This window comes from Stegostoma tigrinum, chromosome 1 (genome assembly GCF_030684315.1).
Source record: "Stegostoma tigrinum isolate sSteTig4 chromosome 1, sSteTig4.hap1, whole genome shotgun sequence".
In the NCBI taxonomy this organism is placed as follows: Eukaryota; Metazoa; Chordata; class Chondrichthyes; order Orectolobiformes; family Stegostomatidae; genus Stegostoma; species Stegostoma tigrinum.
The window spans coordinates 177,613,801-177,632,132 of NC_081354.1; the positions used below are offsets into that span (position 1 = coordinate 177,613,801).

The 18,332-nt window shown below is 42.7% G+C and overlaps 1 protein-coding gene across 3 annotated transcripts in view; it reads right to left on the reverse strand.

The window, feature by feature from the left end:
* atrn (attractin) overlaps positions 1 to 18,332 on the reverse strand; it is a 361,852-nt gene that overhangs the window by 136,825 nt on the left and 206,695 nt on the right. For all 3 annotated transcript variants that reach the window (XM_059650378.1, XM_059650382.1, XM_059650379.1), the window contains exon 25: positions 7,463 to 7,524. In XM_059650378.1, the coding sequence (XP_059506361.1) occupies positions 7,463 to 7,524 (62 nt within the window). The remainder of the gene's footprint in view (positions 1 to 7,462; positions 7,525 to 18,332) is intronic.

Genomic DNA, 18,332 nt, shown 5'->3' on the forward strand with positions numbered 1-18,332 from the left:
TTTATAAAGATCAGAGAGCAGAGGTCCCAGAACAGATCCCTGCAGAACACCACTGATCACAGTTCTAGGATGCATACTTTCCATCTACTGTCACCTTCTGTCTTCTATTAGACAGCCAATTCTGTATCCAGGCTGCTAAGTTTCCCTGAGTCCCATGCCTCCTTATCTTGCGAATGAACCTATCATGTGGAACCTTATCAAATACCTTGCTAAAATCCACACACACCATATCCACTGCGCTACCTTCAATGTGTTTTGTCACATCCTCAAAGAATTCAATAAGGCTTGTGAGGCATGACCTGCCCCTCACAAAGCTATGCTGACTACTTCTAATCAAACTGTGCTTTTCCACATAATCATAAATACTCTCAGAATCCTCTCCAATATTTTGCCCACTATAAAAGATCTTCAATTGCGGGGAACGGCTACACAGGATCCCTGCATTGTCTGCCTATTCCCTTTCCCCCTCCTGATAGTCGCACAGCTACCTTTATCCCGTAACTTACGTGTGGCTAACTCCCTGTAACTCCTCTCTACCACCCCCTCAGCCTCCCAAATGATCCAGAGCTCATCCAGCTCCAGCTCTGATTCCCTGACATAGTCTGAGAGGAGCTGGAATTGAGTGCACTTCTTGCAGGTGAGGGCAGCAGGGACACTAGTAGTGACCCGTACCTCCTACATCCTACAAGAAGAGCCTGCATCTGCCCTAGCTTCCATCCCCTCTACTCTAGACTGCCAAAAGAGATAAAGAGACAGACAAAAAATACCTTATCAAGCCTCCACAGTTTTTTTTTGGTTAGAGTTGAGCATTTTGGGTTTAGCCACTGCACAAATTTTAGTTCACTTACTCATCAGTCCCCAGGTCCGCGTTTGCTTCAGCTCAGCCTTCGCTCTGCATTTTCATGAGGCATGTCTTTTATACCAAAACCTTACCTTCCCAGCTGCCCTCTGCCTCACGCTGTCATCACTCCCACAGTGAATCAGAGGCTGCTTTCTCATGAGGCAAGTTTTTTTTTTACACCAAAACCGTAGATTCCCGGCTGACCCCGGCTCACACTGTCATCATTCCAGCCACTGAATTAGAGGCCGCTGTCTCACGAGGCAAGTTTTGAAAGCAAGTCAAACACAGTCTGATATTATCATATATTCCAGATAATGCACCAGACAATACTATCATCACCCCAGATATATCAGGTGATGAGTTATTATTCCAACACAGAGTGGCACTTGCAGGAAAAACATAATTAACCTCATCCTTGCCAATCTGCTTCTGGCAGATTCATCTGTCCATGGCAGTAAGTATGACCATTGCAAAGTCTTTGTGGAGACAAAGTTCCATCTGCACCAAGGATATTCCCATCGTGTTGGGAGAGACCATAAACCTATGTAATTCTAACAGGATTAATACAGGAAGGATGTTCCTGAAGACCGAGTAGCGCAGAACAAGGAGTCACAATTTAAGGATGACAACAGGCCATTTAGGACTAAGAGGAGGAGAATTCAGTGATGAACCTGTTGAGTTCTCTGCCAATGGCAAGCTGTTAAGGTCAAAAGATGGAATGTTTTCAAGGAGTTGGATAAAGCTCTTAGGATTAAAGGGATCACAGAGTATTGGGAGAAAACAAAACCAGAGTCCCAAGTTGGACGATAAAGCATCACCATCATACCGGATAGTGGGGCAGACCTGAAAGGCTAAGTGGCCTCTTCCTGTTACTACTATATTTTTTAAACGTTTCCATGTGTCACTGTGCTAAATCGGACAGACTTTGAACTGGTCTAGAAACCTAAGAATGGCATCCATGAGAGACTATGGGCCATCAGCAACAATTCAGTTGTATTTCAACACAATCCGCAATCAGAGCGAACACTGTGTGAAGCTGGATGAACACAGCAGTCCAAGCAGCATTAGAGGAACATCAAAAGCTGATGTTTTGGGCCGAGACCATTCTTCAGAAATGGGGAAGGGGAAGGGGATTCTGAAATAAATTGGGAGAGGGAGGGAAGCGTATAGAAGGTGGATAAAGGAGAAGTTAAGTGGAGTCGTGGTCGAGCAGTTTCAGGGCCGAAGAGATTACGAGAGTTGTAATGGGAGAGAGATCTACTGAGGGCTTTCCAGAGGGTAACTTGTTCAAGGTTATTTCACAACACCCTTCCCCTCCCCCATTTCCGAAGAAGGGTCTAGTCAGCTTTCCTGCTCCTCTGATGCTGCTTGGCCTGCTGTGTTCATCCAGCTCTACAATCTGCAATCACATCAGCCAGCACATCCCTACTCCACAATTAACATCAAGCCAATGGATCAACGCTGAATCAATGAGTATAAGAGGAATGCCAGCAGTATCTGAAACTGTGAAATTATAATAACAAGACTACCTGTGTGCCAAACAGCATAAGGAGCAAGTGATGGAGGTGAAAATAAACAGTTTTAATTCTTTGATCCCTCAAAAGACCGTAAGAGACTAAGCTTCTTTGTCAAAATGCTTATTCGGGTATGCGGAAGCGTACCCAAAATGGCGCACAATTCTCTGGATTTGCTACAAGACAATTTGTATTATTGAGAGATAAGTTTCCAATAAGAATGTGATACATTCACATACATTTATGTCGATCCAGCAGTATTCATTCTACTTTGATTTCCAAGTCAGTACACATGATTATATTCTCCAACCATATTCAAACCTGGTCCATCATGCATACAAGTATATTAGCAAAAGCATTAGGTGTTCACATCTACTGACTGTAAGTATGCACTTTATAATTAACAAAACTCAAGGGCTTAGCAATTCCACAACAGATCAGATCTAAGCTTTGCAGTCCTGTTGCATACAATCACGAAAGCTGGTAGACAGTTAAACAACTTTACAGAAAGCAGCTCCCCAAATATATCAATCTTTCGTAAGGGGTAAGGGGGTAGCTGAGAAAATCAGTGTAAAAGATAAAGCAAAATAGGGTATTCAGAACAATCTTCAGCCAGAAATGCAGAGTGAATGATTCACTGTGGCCTCAGTCGACAAACCCCAGAATCCTAAATGGCAGTCTCCAGTGATTGGTAGGTGCATTCCTCTCCAACCTATTTGGACTTTTGTTTTCAGATTAAAGGTTAAACAGCAGAAACAGATTTTCAGGTTGAAAACTAAAGATCAGTGGTAAACTGAAAAACACAAACTGAAGATCTAATAAATTGACATGCACAGCGATGTGCTGTCATTGGTGGACCTCGTGACTCATCACGACTTCATCTGTACCACATGTTGGCTGCTCCAGAGCTCATTAGCTGCAAACCGAGATACTCTTTTTTCCATTTATTTGAGGGATGTGGGCATCGTTGGCTGGCAGGCATTTCTTGCCCATCCCTATTCGCCCTGAGAAGGTGGTGGTGAGCTGCCTGCTTGTACCACTGCAATCCTGCTGGAGGTTGACCCACAATTCCATTAGGGAGGAAATTCCAGGATTTTGACCCAGCGATAGTAAAGGAACAGCAATATATATCCAAGTCAGAATGGCGAGTGACTTGGAGGGGAACTTGGAGGCGGTGGCGTTCCTGTGTCTGATGCACTTGTCCTTCGAGATGGAAGTGGTCATGGGTTTGGAAGGTGCTGTCTGGAGATCTTTGTTGAATTTCTACAGTGCACCTTGTAGATATTATACACTACTGCTACTGAGCATTGGTGGTGGCAGGAGTGGATACTTGCGGTTATAGTGCCAATCAAGCAGGCTGCTTTGTCCTGGATGATGTCAAACTTCTTGAGTGTTGTTGGGGTTGCACTCATCCAGGCAAGTGGGGAATATTCCATCACACTCTTGGCTTGTGCCTTGCAGGTGGCGGACAGACTTTGAGGAGTCAGGAGGAGAGTTAGTCACCGCAGCATTACTAGCTTCTGGCCTGCTCTTGGAGCCACTATGTTTATGTGATGAGTCCAGTTGAGTTTCTGGTCAATGATAAACCCAGGATGTGGATAGTGGGGGTTTCATTGATGCTAACACCACTGACTGCCAAGGGGCAGTGGTTAGATTGTCCCTTGTCGGGGATGGTCATTGTATCACGTTTGTGGGGCATAAATGTCACTTGCCAGGCCAAGCCTGGATATTGTTCAGATCTTGTCACATGTGAACATGGACTGCTTCAGTATCCAAGGAGTCATGAATGATGCTGAACATTGTGCAATTGTGAGCGAGCATCCCCACTTCTGACCTTATGATGAGGGAGAACATTATTCATGAAGCAGCTGAATATGATTGGGCCTAGGACACTACCCTGAGTAATTCCTGCATACACGTCCTAGAGCTGAGATGATTGGCCACCAACAATCATGATCATCTTCCTATGTGTCAGGTATGACTCCAATCACCAGACAGTTTGCCCTAGACACTCACTAATTCCAATTTTGCAAGGGTTTCTTGACGCCACACTCGGTCGAACGCACCCTTAACGTCAAGGGCAGTCACTCTCACTTCACCTCTGCAATTCAGCTCTTTTGTCCATGTTTGAACCAAGGCGATTTCACAGTTCAGGAGCACTTCTTTCCAGTGTTGGTACTTATTATCTTGCAATTTGTGGAACTTTCTTACAGATGGCACCTCCTTGTGGACATTACTGACACCAGATTATAAAACAACCTTTCTGGTTTCCACTTTATCACAGCAACTTGTGCAATGTTGCAGGAATATATCATTCTAGTACTTGATGAAGTGCTACAAGGACTCAAAACTTCTCAAATGACATTTGAGATTTTCTTTCTAGACCAGATATTTCAAAGTTTCTAAATTTGAAATGTACACATTATTTCACAATTGAAAAGTTTCCAATTGGTGCGTAGAATCCACTGACAAATCCATACTGCCTTATAATATGCCCATTCAGTATCTAACTTTGCTATCAGGCCGTAAGTAAGGTTTTAGAGGAGCTTTCTAAGAATGATCCCAGGGATCATTGTTGTTTGAGGGGCAGTTGAGGACTCTAGGTTGTATTCCATGGAGTTGAGAAGGATAAGAGGCGAATCTGATTGAAACTTACAGAATACTGAGAGGCCTAAATGGAATGAATATGGAGATGTTTCCACCAGGAGAGACTAGGACACAGGGACACAGCCTGAGAGAGAAAGGATAACACTTTGGAACAAAGCTGAGGAGGAATTTCTTCAGCCAGAGTGTGAATCTGTGCAACATATTGCCGCAGTAAGCTGCAGATGAAAGTTCATCCACTGTATTTAAGACAAGATAGATGGGTTCTGGATTAGTAAAGGGATCAAGGTTACAGAGAGAAGGTAGGAGAATGAGGTTGACAAACATATGATTGAAAAGTAGACTGAATGGCCTAATTCTGCTCCTATATCTTATGCTCTTTTGGGCCCTTTAGATGTTTGACAAAAGAACTCAACAGTTGAATTTCTGACATCTATCATCATATTCTGATAACTCTATCCCTTCAATCTAAAGCAGGGTCTTAAACAATTCTGAGCCATTATCATCATTCTGCTTCACAATCTCCAAAAGACATATCACTTTAAACAATTTTTAGTACATTAGCAGTCCACGTGTTACAGACATCACCATGACAATTCCAGTGATCTGTCTACCCACTCATTTTAAGCTAAGTTAAGTCTCGGAGATGTGAGAAGGATAGTCCTTGGTCAGCCTACAGTTTGTCACTGTAGACTTGTACTTTACTGAAATACATCTGCAGAAAAATAAGGACAATGGTTGCTACGCCTCTGCAGTGTGTGAAAACAAACTACTTGAATGAAGTCACAGTGACATAGAGCAAAGAAAGCCAGCTGTAAGTCTGTTTAATTATTATTTGTTAAATCATGAATATTCGAATTTTCTCATCTCTCATATTACTATCAGTGCATGCCACCTAGCATGGATCACAGTGTCAGAGTCATTCAGCACAATTAATTACAAACCATTTGGTCCAAACAGTCCATGTCAAACATAATCCCAAACTGAACTAGTCCCACCTGCCTGCACTTAGCCAATATCCCTCCAACATTTTTTATTCATGTCCTTATCCAAATGCTTTTTAAATGTTGTAACTGTACCCAAATCCACCGCTTCCTCTGCAAGTTCATTCTGCACACGAACTGCTCCATGTAAAAAAAGTTGCCATGTCTTTTTAAAATGTTTCTCATCTCATGCCAAAAATATGCCCCATTGTGTTGAAATGCCCCATCCTAGGGGGAAACAAGCACCTGTCACTCACCTTATCTATACTCCTCAATTTTATAAGCCTCTAAGTTTGAACCTCCAACACTCCAGTGAAAAAAGTCCCAGCCTGTCCAGTCTTTCTTGATAACTCAAACCCTCCATTGCCGACAACATCCTGGTAACCCTTATTTGAACCCTCTCCAGCCTAATAATAGCCTTCCTATACTAGGGCAATCAGAACTGGACACAGTATTCCACAAAAGGCCTCACTAGTTCCTACTTGTTTGCAGATATCTAAATTTATGGATAATGTATGTTGGAATTCCAAATGTGACTTATCAATGAGCAAGATTGCAACGCCAAAAGCTCTTGGTATATCTATCATAAAAGCAAAATGGGCCAAACCAGAGAAAAAGAAACATCAAACACACACAAAGAATACCATGTTTATGCTTCATGAATTTGACTCCTGGATCTTGTAGGGCAAGTGTGACCCATAAACAAAGTTTTTAAGTCAATCTATTCTGCAGTGTAATAATTCACCAAAGATATCACTCTTCTTGGTGGCACTGAGCACAGTAAGCATCTAGAATCAGCACACATAACTTAGAGCACAGCTTTTAGAGAAAGTAACATGTGAAATGTTGACACAGTACATTAGCATATACTATAATATTAAGCTTATCAATTTGAAATTATTTTGAAATCGAACACTGCAACCTACTTTATAATCTCATGACATAACAGACACTGCTTTGGAAACTCCACGTGGTCAGTTGAACTTGCACACTGCTCTTTAAAGGACAAATATTACTTCACTCAAAATACTGCAAGCATGTACATTTTCAATTAGAGATAGTAGGAACTATCAAGGTCAAGCAGGCGGGATGAAGAAGCCCCACCCCCATCACCATTCCTCCCACCTTAAGCCCCACCCCATCTCCTATGCACTAACCTTATTCCGCCTCCTTAACCAGGCCATCCTCCCTGGACCGACCTATCCCCTCCCTACTCCCCACCGACATGGACCTTCACTGGCTCTAAGCCCACCTCTTTGACCTATCTGTCTCCTCTCACCCTATCTTCTCCTTTATCCATCTTCTATCCGCCTCCCCCTCTCTCCCTGTTTATTTCAGAATCTCCTTCCCCTCTCCCATTTCTCAAGAAGGGTCTCGACCCGAAACATCAATTTTTCTCCTCGTCTGATGCTGCTCAGCCTGCTACACACCGTGTTATCTTACATTTTGAATTAGATGAGTTGAATTGGACTGTGGATTTTATAAATCAGAAATGTATTTCTATATATATTTTGACTCACCTGAAAAACGTGACAAAGAACTGCACAAGGTCCATAAAGTTGCTGTGCTGCGAAAAGGCAATCTACAGAGAGAAAGGGATGCAAGTGAAATTCAAATCAAAGCTAGCAAATGCATTGAATGTGTTGTGGCCATAAAGATATTACATAAATGAATTTTGCAGTTAATTGAATTCAGTGTACTCTCTCTGAGGAAGAGCAGACTCCAGGATTATAAAAGTCAGGAACCAATGTAATATCAAGGTAATTTCACTGGTCTCACTCCCAGCACTGAGCCTGACAAGAAGGGAATTTGGGTTGGTGATATGACTGCAACAATGTCATCTTTCAACAGTCTCCGGTCAGTGGTGAGGAGTGTGAACTACTAATGAAAAATTTACATTAAATTAATAAATTCTGAACCTTCTATGGTACCCTGTTTACTAGCACCTGTCCAAACTCAAGCAAATTCAGAATCAAAGGTTGAAAGGACCTAGAATGCACTAATTTTTTTCATTCCAACTGCCAGTCATGAGGATTAAGCATGCTTTCCATTGATCAATTCATTTGAGAGTTTAGCTGCATTCAAAATGAAGTGCACTGCATTTTCAATATGTAATTTGGTCCACAGCTAGGATCACTACCCCTTAGGCAGAAGTCTTCCTTTTAAATGAGTCACAATTTTTATTTAGCCAATTCTTTTCTTCTATAAAATGGATCACTGTTTCCCAGTAGCCATCTGGTGACCTTTTCAAATACTTGCACAACATTTTGTTAATGCCATAAATCATGTAACACGGTGAGACAGTGATAATGTTTATCGCCTGCCTTTTCAAGAGTTCCCATATAATTATTTAGCACATTCGACCCCACTGCAACTGTATTAGCTCTCCTACAAAGACTACTCCATTCCCACTTCCCTCAACAAATATCTCTCCATTTGATCAAACAAGTGGAACTGTACAATATTCTTGGAGGGTCAGCAGTCCACAACATAAAAATATGCTACACGATATGATTAGACGCATAAAACGATGTAGAATTATGACAAGAATTAAATCAAATCATTCTAAAATATTTGTCTATCTTGAACACACGTGCAGCTGACATTCAGACTTCAATGCAAGTCGGGCACATAACAGTTCACATTTTTATTAACAACGATTGAAACAGAAGAGTAGAGTCTGACAATGAAAAACAGTTAAGAGATTTAACTGAATAAAATGCTTTAATACACCAGAACAAACATGCCAATGAACAGTATAACTTTACCAAAAGATCCTACCTCTTCAACATCCATAACTAACGAAATGAACAGATTTTAAAGCATTCTCCAGTATTTAGAAGTGCATATCTCAAATGGTTTTACAACTTACAACCCACAATTAGCTCCCAGTTATCAAACAACTTTCACTGCGGGCAAGAATATATTGCAACAAGACAGGTAATTCAGAAGATTATGAATTTGGTGGAAGTAATGACAATTATTGTAGCTTGTATCCAAGAACTGCATTAGAAGTCCTGACAAAGTCTTGGAATATTGGTGAGAAAAGTAAAAAGTTAAAGACAAGGCAGGCTGGAAAAATGTCAAGCAGACAGGATAAAATTCTCAAAGCTGAGTGCTCGAGAAAGCAAAATAAAAATTCCATTTGCAACGTTCAGGAAACTCAACAACCGTCTCTGGGCCACCTGTTTCCTGTCCTGACAAACTGTACCTCAAAATAAATTTTAACCTTTTTATAGAAGAGATCATGAGGAGCAGCACAAAACAGATTGAGATTAAGAGTGTTTTTTTATTTCAGCCTTCCAAAATAACAACTCTGAATTCTCTCTCCTTACTTCCCTGAAGTGGACACCGGTGGATGACCTGTGCTTGTGTTTATGGTCCCTGCATCTCAGATTCACAATTCAATTCACTCCAGGTGATATCAGTTAGCACTGGATAATTCTAAACCTACAGGGACTGACAACATTCTGGCAACTGTTTTGAAAACTTGCAGTCCAAAACTAGCGTGTCCCTGGCTCAGCTGTTTCAATACTGCCACAAGCCTGGTTTTAAAACAGCAAGAATGGCTAAGAGAATCGGTATAAATTGTCGAAAAACTCCAGCCTGATAAATTGTCACTCCATCAATCTACTTTGGATCACTAAAGTGATGGAAAAAGTGGTGTCAGTAGCACCGTTAAGGTGTACTCACTCAGCAAAAACCTGCTCACTGACACTTGGCTGAAGTTACGTTAGACTACGTAGTTCCTGACTTTGGTCTAAAAACTTGTCAGAAGGGCTGAATTCCAGACAGGGTTGGAGAATGAGTGCCTTGGGCATCAGGGCTGCGTGATACAGGCCATCAAGAGGTCAAAGCAAAGTGAAGAAATTTGGCAGGACAAGTCTCTATTACTGGAGTCATTCTGAGCATGAAGTAGTTGTGGTCCGCGGCAGAAATCTGGCTCGACAGATCAGAAATTCATTTGTTCCAGATTTAATCAAGTGTCTCTTGCCGAAACATATGTACATAATACCGCAGACTTAGCTTTAACAATAAAACAGTAATTTATTATAAAATGGACTAAGATAGAGTAATCTAAACCACCTAATTATAACATAGATTCAAAGATTTCAAACATACAGTAAAAGTACAATTCCATTAATTCTCTCTTTAAAAAACAAAACAAACAAATCAGCTTTTGCAGAGTGGCCAAAACTGCCTCAGCATCATTCTGAAAACACTGCTTCTGTAACAGTACCTCAGACCCCCCTTGTATTACCCTCAATCCAGTATCCATGTATCCAATGCCTCAGCAGGTTTACATCAATTGGAATTTTAACTGTTAAAAATGGAACTGTGACAGTTTCTTTCTGAAGCTCTGACACACACAAGCTTTTCTGTAGTGGGCTAAATAACCAACTCTGGATCCTTCTCTGTTCTGGAACAGACAAACTCTTCACTCCAAGGACCTAACTGACAATAAACATGTCTTATAACAAGGTGTAGTGCTGGATGAACACAGCAGGCCAAGCAGCAGAGGAGCAGGAAGGCTGGCGTTTCGGGCCTAGACTCTTCTTCAGAAATGGGAGCGAAGAAGGGGATTGTGAAATAAGTAAGGAGAGAGGGGGAGGCGGATAGAAGATGGTTAGGAGGGGAAGATAGGTGGAGAGGATGAGTGTGTTGCAGTGGGAGCGAGATCCACTGAGGTTTTTCCAGAGGGAGGAGGGTAACTTCTGCAGGGTAGGCATCCTTAAAAGACCCCACTGCGAAGCCTCTAAGGATGCCTACCCTAAAGAAGTTGCCCTCCCCTCTGCGGAAAAACCTCGGTGAATCTCTCTCCCACTGCAACTCTCGTCCGCTCCACCTATCTTGTCCTCCTATCCATCTTCTATCCACCTCCCCCTCTCTCCCTATTTCACAATCCCCTTCCTCTCTCGCATTTCTGAAGGAGGGTCTAGTCCCAAAACGTCAGCCTTCCTGCTCGGTCTGTGTTCATCCAGCTCTACACCTTGCTATGTCAGATTCTCCAGCATCTGCAGTTCCTACTATCTCTAATAAACATCTCTTCTCAGGACCACTTCTCTCAAGAGCTATTCTGTTGTAACATTCTGTTGGAATACTGCCTGTTGTTCTCGTAACCACATTAAAGGAAGGGTATGATTGCACTAGAGAGGTGCAAAAGGATGCTGCCTCAGCTGGATAGTCTCAGCTATGAGCAAAGACTGGATCAGCTGAAACACTGGGAAAAACAGGGGAGGCAATGCCTAATGGTATTATTGCTGGACTGTTAATTTTAGGGCAGCTGGTGGAATTTGAATTCAGAAATATCTGAAATTAAGAGACTAATGATGACAGTGACCAATGCTGGTTGTGAGAAATAAAAAACACCTGGTTAACTCATGTCCTGTGGGGAAAGAAACTGCCATCTTTACCTGGTCTGGCCTATACCTGACTCCAGACCCAAGTAACACAGTTGGCTCACAACTGACAGCCTAGCCAGCAACGTCCTCATCCCATTAATGAATAAGGAAAAGAAAACTTGCTCAGTTTGTTGACCTGTAACCAGTGACATTCCACAGGGAACAGGAAATAATGGTATGTTGGCCCTTATTTCAAGGAAGCTGAAGTCTGATTGTAGGAAAACCTTACCGCAAATGTACACGGTGTTGGTCATCTTGAGTACAGAGAGCAGTTTAGGTCCCCTTATCTAAGCAAATATACTATTTCATTAGAACAGTTCAGAGTGTGTTCACCTGGATGATTCTTGATATTTTAACTAAAAAGTTGGGACTCTACTCACTGGAGTTTATAAGAATGAGAGGTTGTCTCATTGAAACATACGGGATACTTATAAGGCTCAACATGGTAAATGCTGCGATAATGCTTCTGTCATGGGAGTCGAGGGCCAGAACGCACAGTCTTAGAATAAAGCAGGCATCAATTTAAGACTGGGGTGAAGAGGAACAACTTCTCCTAGAGGGTTGAGTGTCTTTAGAATCCCTTGTTGCAGAGAGCTGTGGGGGCAGAATCCTTGTATATATTTAAGGGTTAGTTAGATTCTTGATCAGTGGGGGAATCCAGGGTTATGCTAAAAGGGTAGGAAAGTGGACCGGAGAAAGGTCAGACCATCCATGGTGTTACTCAATGGCAGAACAAGCTTCAGGGGCTGAATGGCCTACTCCAGTTTGTGTTTCTTGTGGGACAACCCCTCATCCCAGAGAATCTTTGTTGCACTGCCTCCAAAGCAAGTCTATTCCTAAACAGAATAAAAGTTTCAACAGTTAGCATGTAGCTTCACCAAAACCACTTAAAATGTGATAAGGCTTATTAGTTTTGTACCCTAATCAGCCTGTAATTAAGGGCAAATTGTCATATGTTTTCTTCATTGCTGGCTGTACCACAAGTTAATTTTTTGTGTCCCTTGTGTAAGGCAACCAATGTTTTACTGTACATCAAATGTCATAAATTTCTGCCTTAGAATAAATTTTGCTTTTTTTCTTCTTAAAAGTGAATAAACTTGCACCTCTGAGAATACGCAGTCCACAATCTCATCGCCCACTTATTTAAATACAATAAAGGAACAAAGGAGCTTAACTGGTCAATAACTCTCTGCAGTCACTCTTTGTCCTCTTCACAACTTGCATGCTCATCTCACTTTAAATCAGAAAATTGGATGCACTGTTCTCCTAAGTCTACATCCAAGTCACTAATCCACTGATTACAAACTGTTGAGTACTGTTTCTTATGACACTGTGCTTGTCACATAGCAGGAAATGACAGTACCCCATTTCTTGTTCTTCTCTGCTTTGCCTGTTAATAAATCTTCTCAGTGCTGATGCATCACTCCTAACTCCAGGAGCCCTCCATTTGTGTATTAAAATATTTTGCATTGTCAACATTATGGAACGCTTTTTAGAAATGGAATTCTCCAGCATCTGCAGTTCCCATTATCATTGACTGGAAACACTATAGTTCGAGTACCATAGATGGGTCAATTTTTGTCCAGTGTGTGCAGGAGGGCTTCCTGACGCAGTATGCAGACAGGGCAAAAAGGGGTGAAGCCACATTAGATTTGGTACTGGGTAATGAGCCTGGCCAGGTGTTAGATTTGGAAGTAGGTGAGCACTTTGGTGATACCGATCACAATTCTGCTATGTTTACTTTAGTGATGGAAAGGGATAGGTGTATACCACTGGGCAAGAGTTATAGCTGGGGGAAAGGCAATTATGATGGGATTAGACAAGATTTAGGGAGCATAGGATGGGGAAGGAAACTCCAGGGGCTGGGCACATTAGAAATGTGAAGCTTATTCAAGGAAAAGCTCCTGTGTATCCTAGATAGGTATGTACCTGTCAGGCAGGGAGGAAGCTGTAGAGTGCGGGAGCCGTGGTTTATGAAGGAAGTGGAATCTCTGGTCAAGAGGAAGAAGAAGGCTTATGTTAGGATGAAATGTGAAGGCTCAGTTATGGTGCTTGAGGGTTACAAGGTAGCCAGGAAAGACCTAAAGAGAGAGCTCAGAAGAGCCAGGAGGAGACATGAGAAGTTGTTGGCGGATAGGATCAGGGTAAACCCTAAGGCTTTCTATAGGTAGTTAAGGAATAAAAAAATGACGAAAGTAAGATTAGGCCCAATCAAGGATAATATTGGGAAGTTGTGTGTGGAGTCAGAGGAGATAGGGGAAGCACTAAATGGATATTTTTCGACAGTATTCACTCTAGAAAACGACAATGTTGTCGAGGAGAATACTGAGACACAGAGTACTAGGCTAGGTGGGATTGAGGTTCACAAGGAAGAGGTATGAGAAATCCTTCAGAGGGTGAAGATAGATAAGTCCCCTGGGCCGGATGGGATTTATCCTAGGATCCTCTGGGAAGCCAGGGAGGAGATTGCTGACCCTTTGGCATTGAACTTTAACTCATCATTGTCTACAGGAATAGTGCCAGATGACAGGAGAATAGCAAATGTGGTTCCTCTGTTCAAGGAGGGGGGTAGAGATAACCCTGGTAATTATAGACCAGTGAGCCTTACCTCAGTCGTTGATAAAGTGTTGGAAAAGGCTATCAGGGATAGGATTTATAATCATCTAGAAAAGAATAAATTGATTAGGGATAGTCAGCACGGTTTTGTGAAGGGTAGGTCGTGCCTCACAAACCTTATTGAGTTCTTTGAGGAAGTGACGAAACAGGTAGATGAGAGTAAACTGGTTGATGTGGTGTATATGGATTTCAGCAAGGCGTTCGATAAGGTTCGATAAGGTTCCCCACAGTAGGCTATTGTACAAAATGAGGAGGAATGGGATTGTGGGAGATATAGCAGTTTGGGTCGGAAATTGGCTTGCTGAAAGAAGACAGAGGGTGGTAGTTGATGGGAAATGTTCATCCTGGCGACCAATTACTCGTGGTGTACTGCAAGGGTCGGTGTTGGGTCCACTGCTGCTTGTCATTTTTATAAATGATCTGGATGACGGCATAAAAAGATATGTTAGTAAATTTGCAGATGACACCAAGTTCGGTGGAGTTGTGGATAGTGGCGAAGGATGCTGTAGGTTACAGAGAGACATAGATAAGCTGCAGAGCTGGGCTGAGAGGTGGCAAATGGAGTTTAATGCAGACAAGATTTAGGTGATGCGCTTTGGTAGGAGTAACCGGATTGCAAAGTACAGGGCTAATGGTAAGATTCTTAGTAGTGTAGATGAGCAGAGAGATCTCATTGTCCATGTACACAGATCCTTGAAAGTTGCCACCCAGGTTGACAGGGCTGTTAAGAAGGCATGCAGTGTTTTAGCTTTTATTAATAGAGGGATTGAGTTCCGGAACCAAGAGGTTATGCTGCAGCTGTACAAAACTCTGGTGCGGCCGCACTTGGAGTATTGTGTACAGTTCTGGTCACCGCATTATAAGAAGGATGTGGAAGCTTTGGAAAGGGTGCAGAGGAGATTTACTAGGATGTTGCCTGGTATGGAGGGAAGGTCTTACGAGGAAAGGCTGAGGGACGTGAGGCTGTTTTCATTAGAGAGAAGAAGGTTGAGAGGTGACAATACGGACAGATGAAATAATCAGAGGGTTAGATCGGGTGGATAGGGAGACCCTTTTTCCTAGGATGGTGACGACGAGCATGAGGGGGCATAGCTTTAAATTGAGGGGTGAAAGATATAGGACAGATGTCAGAGGTAGTTTCTTTTCTCAGACAGTAGTAAGGGAATGTGAACGCTTTGCCTGCAACGGTAATAGATTCGCCAACTTTAGGTACATTTAAGTCATGATTTGGCAAGCATCTGGACATACATGGAATAGTGTAGGTTAGATGGGTTTGAGATCGGTATGACAGGTCGGCACAACATTGAGGGCAGAAGGGCCTGTACTGTGCTGTAATGTTCTATGTTCTATGTTCTAAATAGATGGAAACAACATCATTTGGATCTTCTCTATCTTTCCTACTACACATTATCAGAAGACTATTAATAACTTTGTCACAGTGGCACAGTGGTTCGCACAGCTGCCTCACAGCACCAGGAAGCCAAGTTTGATTGCACCCTTAGGCAACCATCTGTATCAAGTTTGCACATTCTCCCAGTATCTGCGTGGGTTTTCCTAGGGTCTCTGGTTCCTTCCCACAGTCCAAAGATGTGCAGGTTAAGTGGACTGATCATGCTAAATTCTTCCTTGGTTTAGCATATGGATAATGATGGGATAGCGTGGGGGATTGGCTCAGATTAGTTCACAGGTCGGCACAACATCGAGGGCTGAAGGGCCTGTTCTGCACTGTACTGTTCTATTTTCTAAATTGTCCCCAAGTGCCCAGGGAGGTGCAGGCTACAGGTGAATTAGCCTTGGGAAACGCCCAGTCACAGAGACAGGCAAGCAAAGTGGCTTTGGGATGGGATGCTCTTTGCAGTGTCAGTGGAGACTCAATGGACCGAATGGCCTGCTTCCACACTGCAGGGATTCTGATCAGGATTTCTCCATCATAAATCCAACATCAGCTTGCTCTAATTGTCCTATGATTTTGAAGCACATTTTTTAATACTTTCTAAGGAACAGATTCCAGCACCTTCCTGATAATATTGTCACCTAAATGACCTACAGTGCTGTTCCTCTCAGACCTCTTTCTTGAGTAGTGGTGTTACATTTGCTTGCTTTGCAATCTGCTTGAACCATTCCAGAAGAAACAGAGTTATGGAAAATCGTAGGCACTACACCCACCATCTTTCCAGCTAGGTCTTTTATAACCCTGGGACGTAGACCATCGCATTCCGAGAGTTTGCTGGGTGCTGACCTGTGGTTTCTCCAGTGCCTTATTTTTATTAACATTAGCACCTTAACTTCTTCACTCTTATAAGCCCTAGACATGTATTTCTGGTACACATTTCTATTCAACCTCTTGTTGTCACTGTGGTCACAAAGATAACCAAGGCTGGGAAATAAATTCCAGAATACGAAACATTTCAAAATGGAATGGAAAAGGAAGAGAGATGGCCCTCATAGTATTACAATGACATAATATGTTCAACTATAACTAAATCCCTCACCAACAATGATTGCCACTGACCAGAAACCAAGCTGAAGCAACCACATAAATACTGTAGTTGCAAGACAGGTCAGAAGTGGAAAATTCTGCAGCAAGTAACTTACCTCCTGATTCCCCAGTGCTTGTTCACCATCCACAAGCTATAAGTCAAGAGTGTAATACACTATCTGAATGAATGGAGGGCCAAAAGAGGCTCAATATAAACTTCTAAAAAAAGCAAACTACTGGATTAGCACCCAATCCACCATCTCAAATATTCATTCTATCACCTGTACGTGGGGCAACAGTGCATATCACCGAACAGGAACACCACTGCAAGGTACACGAAGGTACTTTTAACACTGTCTTCCAAACCAGCAATGTGCAACAAATTGAAGGATAAATCACCACATTGTACTTTCCCCCAAAGTAACACATCATCCTGACTTCAAACAATGTTGCCTTCAATGCCACTCCACCAAATTCTAGAACCCCTCTTGGGACGGCACGGTGGCTCAGTGGTTAGCACTGCAGCCTCACAGCACCAGAGACCTGGGTTTGATTCCAGCCTTGGGCAACTGTGTGCGGAGTTTGCACATTCTCCTCGCATCTGCGTGGGTTTCCTCTGGGTGTTCCGGTTTCCTCCCACAGTCCAAAGATGTGCAGGCTAGATGGATTGGCGATGCTAAATTGCCCATAGTGTTCAGGGGTGTGTGGGTTATAGGGGAATGGGTTTGGGTGGGATGTTCCAAAGGGCGGTGTGGACTTGTTGGGCTGAAGGGCCTGTTTCCACACTGTAGGGAATCTAATCTCTCTCTACAGTCACCTGCAGCAAAGTGCGAATAAGGTCATCTAAGCTTTCGCAATTGTCAACTAGAACGTGTAACAAATGCAAGAAGTCACATCAAAAACTGCTGCGTGTTAAACAAAGTACATAGTAACATAATAATTAGCTAATAATTCAGCTTTTGGGTGCAAGGGATTACTAAAAGCACTCCCCAAATGCACAAAAATGCTTGCTAGTGATTTCTACAAGAGTGCTAGGGCTGTTCAGTGAACTCTGAGCTATTGAGGACTACAAAGCAAATACATACACTTGTGACCTCAAATGGGCATAAATAGCATAATGGAACCATTTCACTGTTTACGAGCAAAGAGTCACATTACAATAGCAAGAACAAGTCACGAGATGGTACGAGATTGCCCCATGAGAAAGTACCTTCAGAGTCTGATCAGTTTTATCCTGTCAAACTCTGAAGAAAATTTTTTAAAAAAAAATCACTGTAAAAGAAAACCAACTTTTTGATTACTGCAGTAACACAAATTCTGTGTTGCAACATCTGTAAGGTCGCATTGCCATCATTACAAAACTTCAGCTTTTTTAAAAGTCATTTAATAAGTTGGAAAACCAGGGATTAAATCAACCAATGTAACTGACAGTATCAGAGATAATGGGAACTGCAGATGCTGGAGAATCCAAGATAACAGTGTGAAGCTGGATGAACACAGCAGGCCAAGCAGCATCTCAGGAGCACAAGAGCTGACATTTTGAGCCTAGACCCTTCATCAGAGAGGGGGATGCGGTGAGGGTTCTGGAATCAACAGGGAGAGAGGGGGGGAGGCAGACCGAAGATGGAGAGAAAAGAAGGTAGATGGACAGAAAAGAAGATAGGTGGAGAGGAGAGTATAGGTGGGGAGGTAGGGACAGGATAGGTCAGTCCAGGGAAGACGGACAGGTCAAGGAGGTGGGATGAGGTTAGTAGGTAGGAAATGGAGGTGCGGCTTGGGGTGGGAGGCAGGGATGGGTGACAGAAAGAAAAGGTTTGGGAGGCAGAGACAGGCTGGGCTGGTTTTGGGCTGCAGTGGGGGGAGGGGAGGAACTGGGCTGGTTTTGGGATGCGG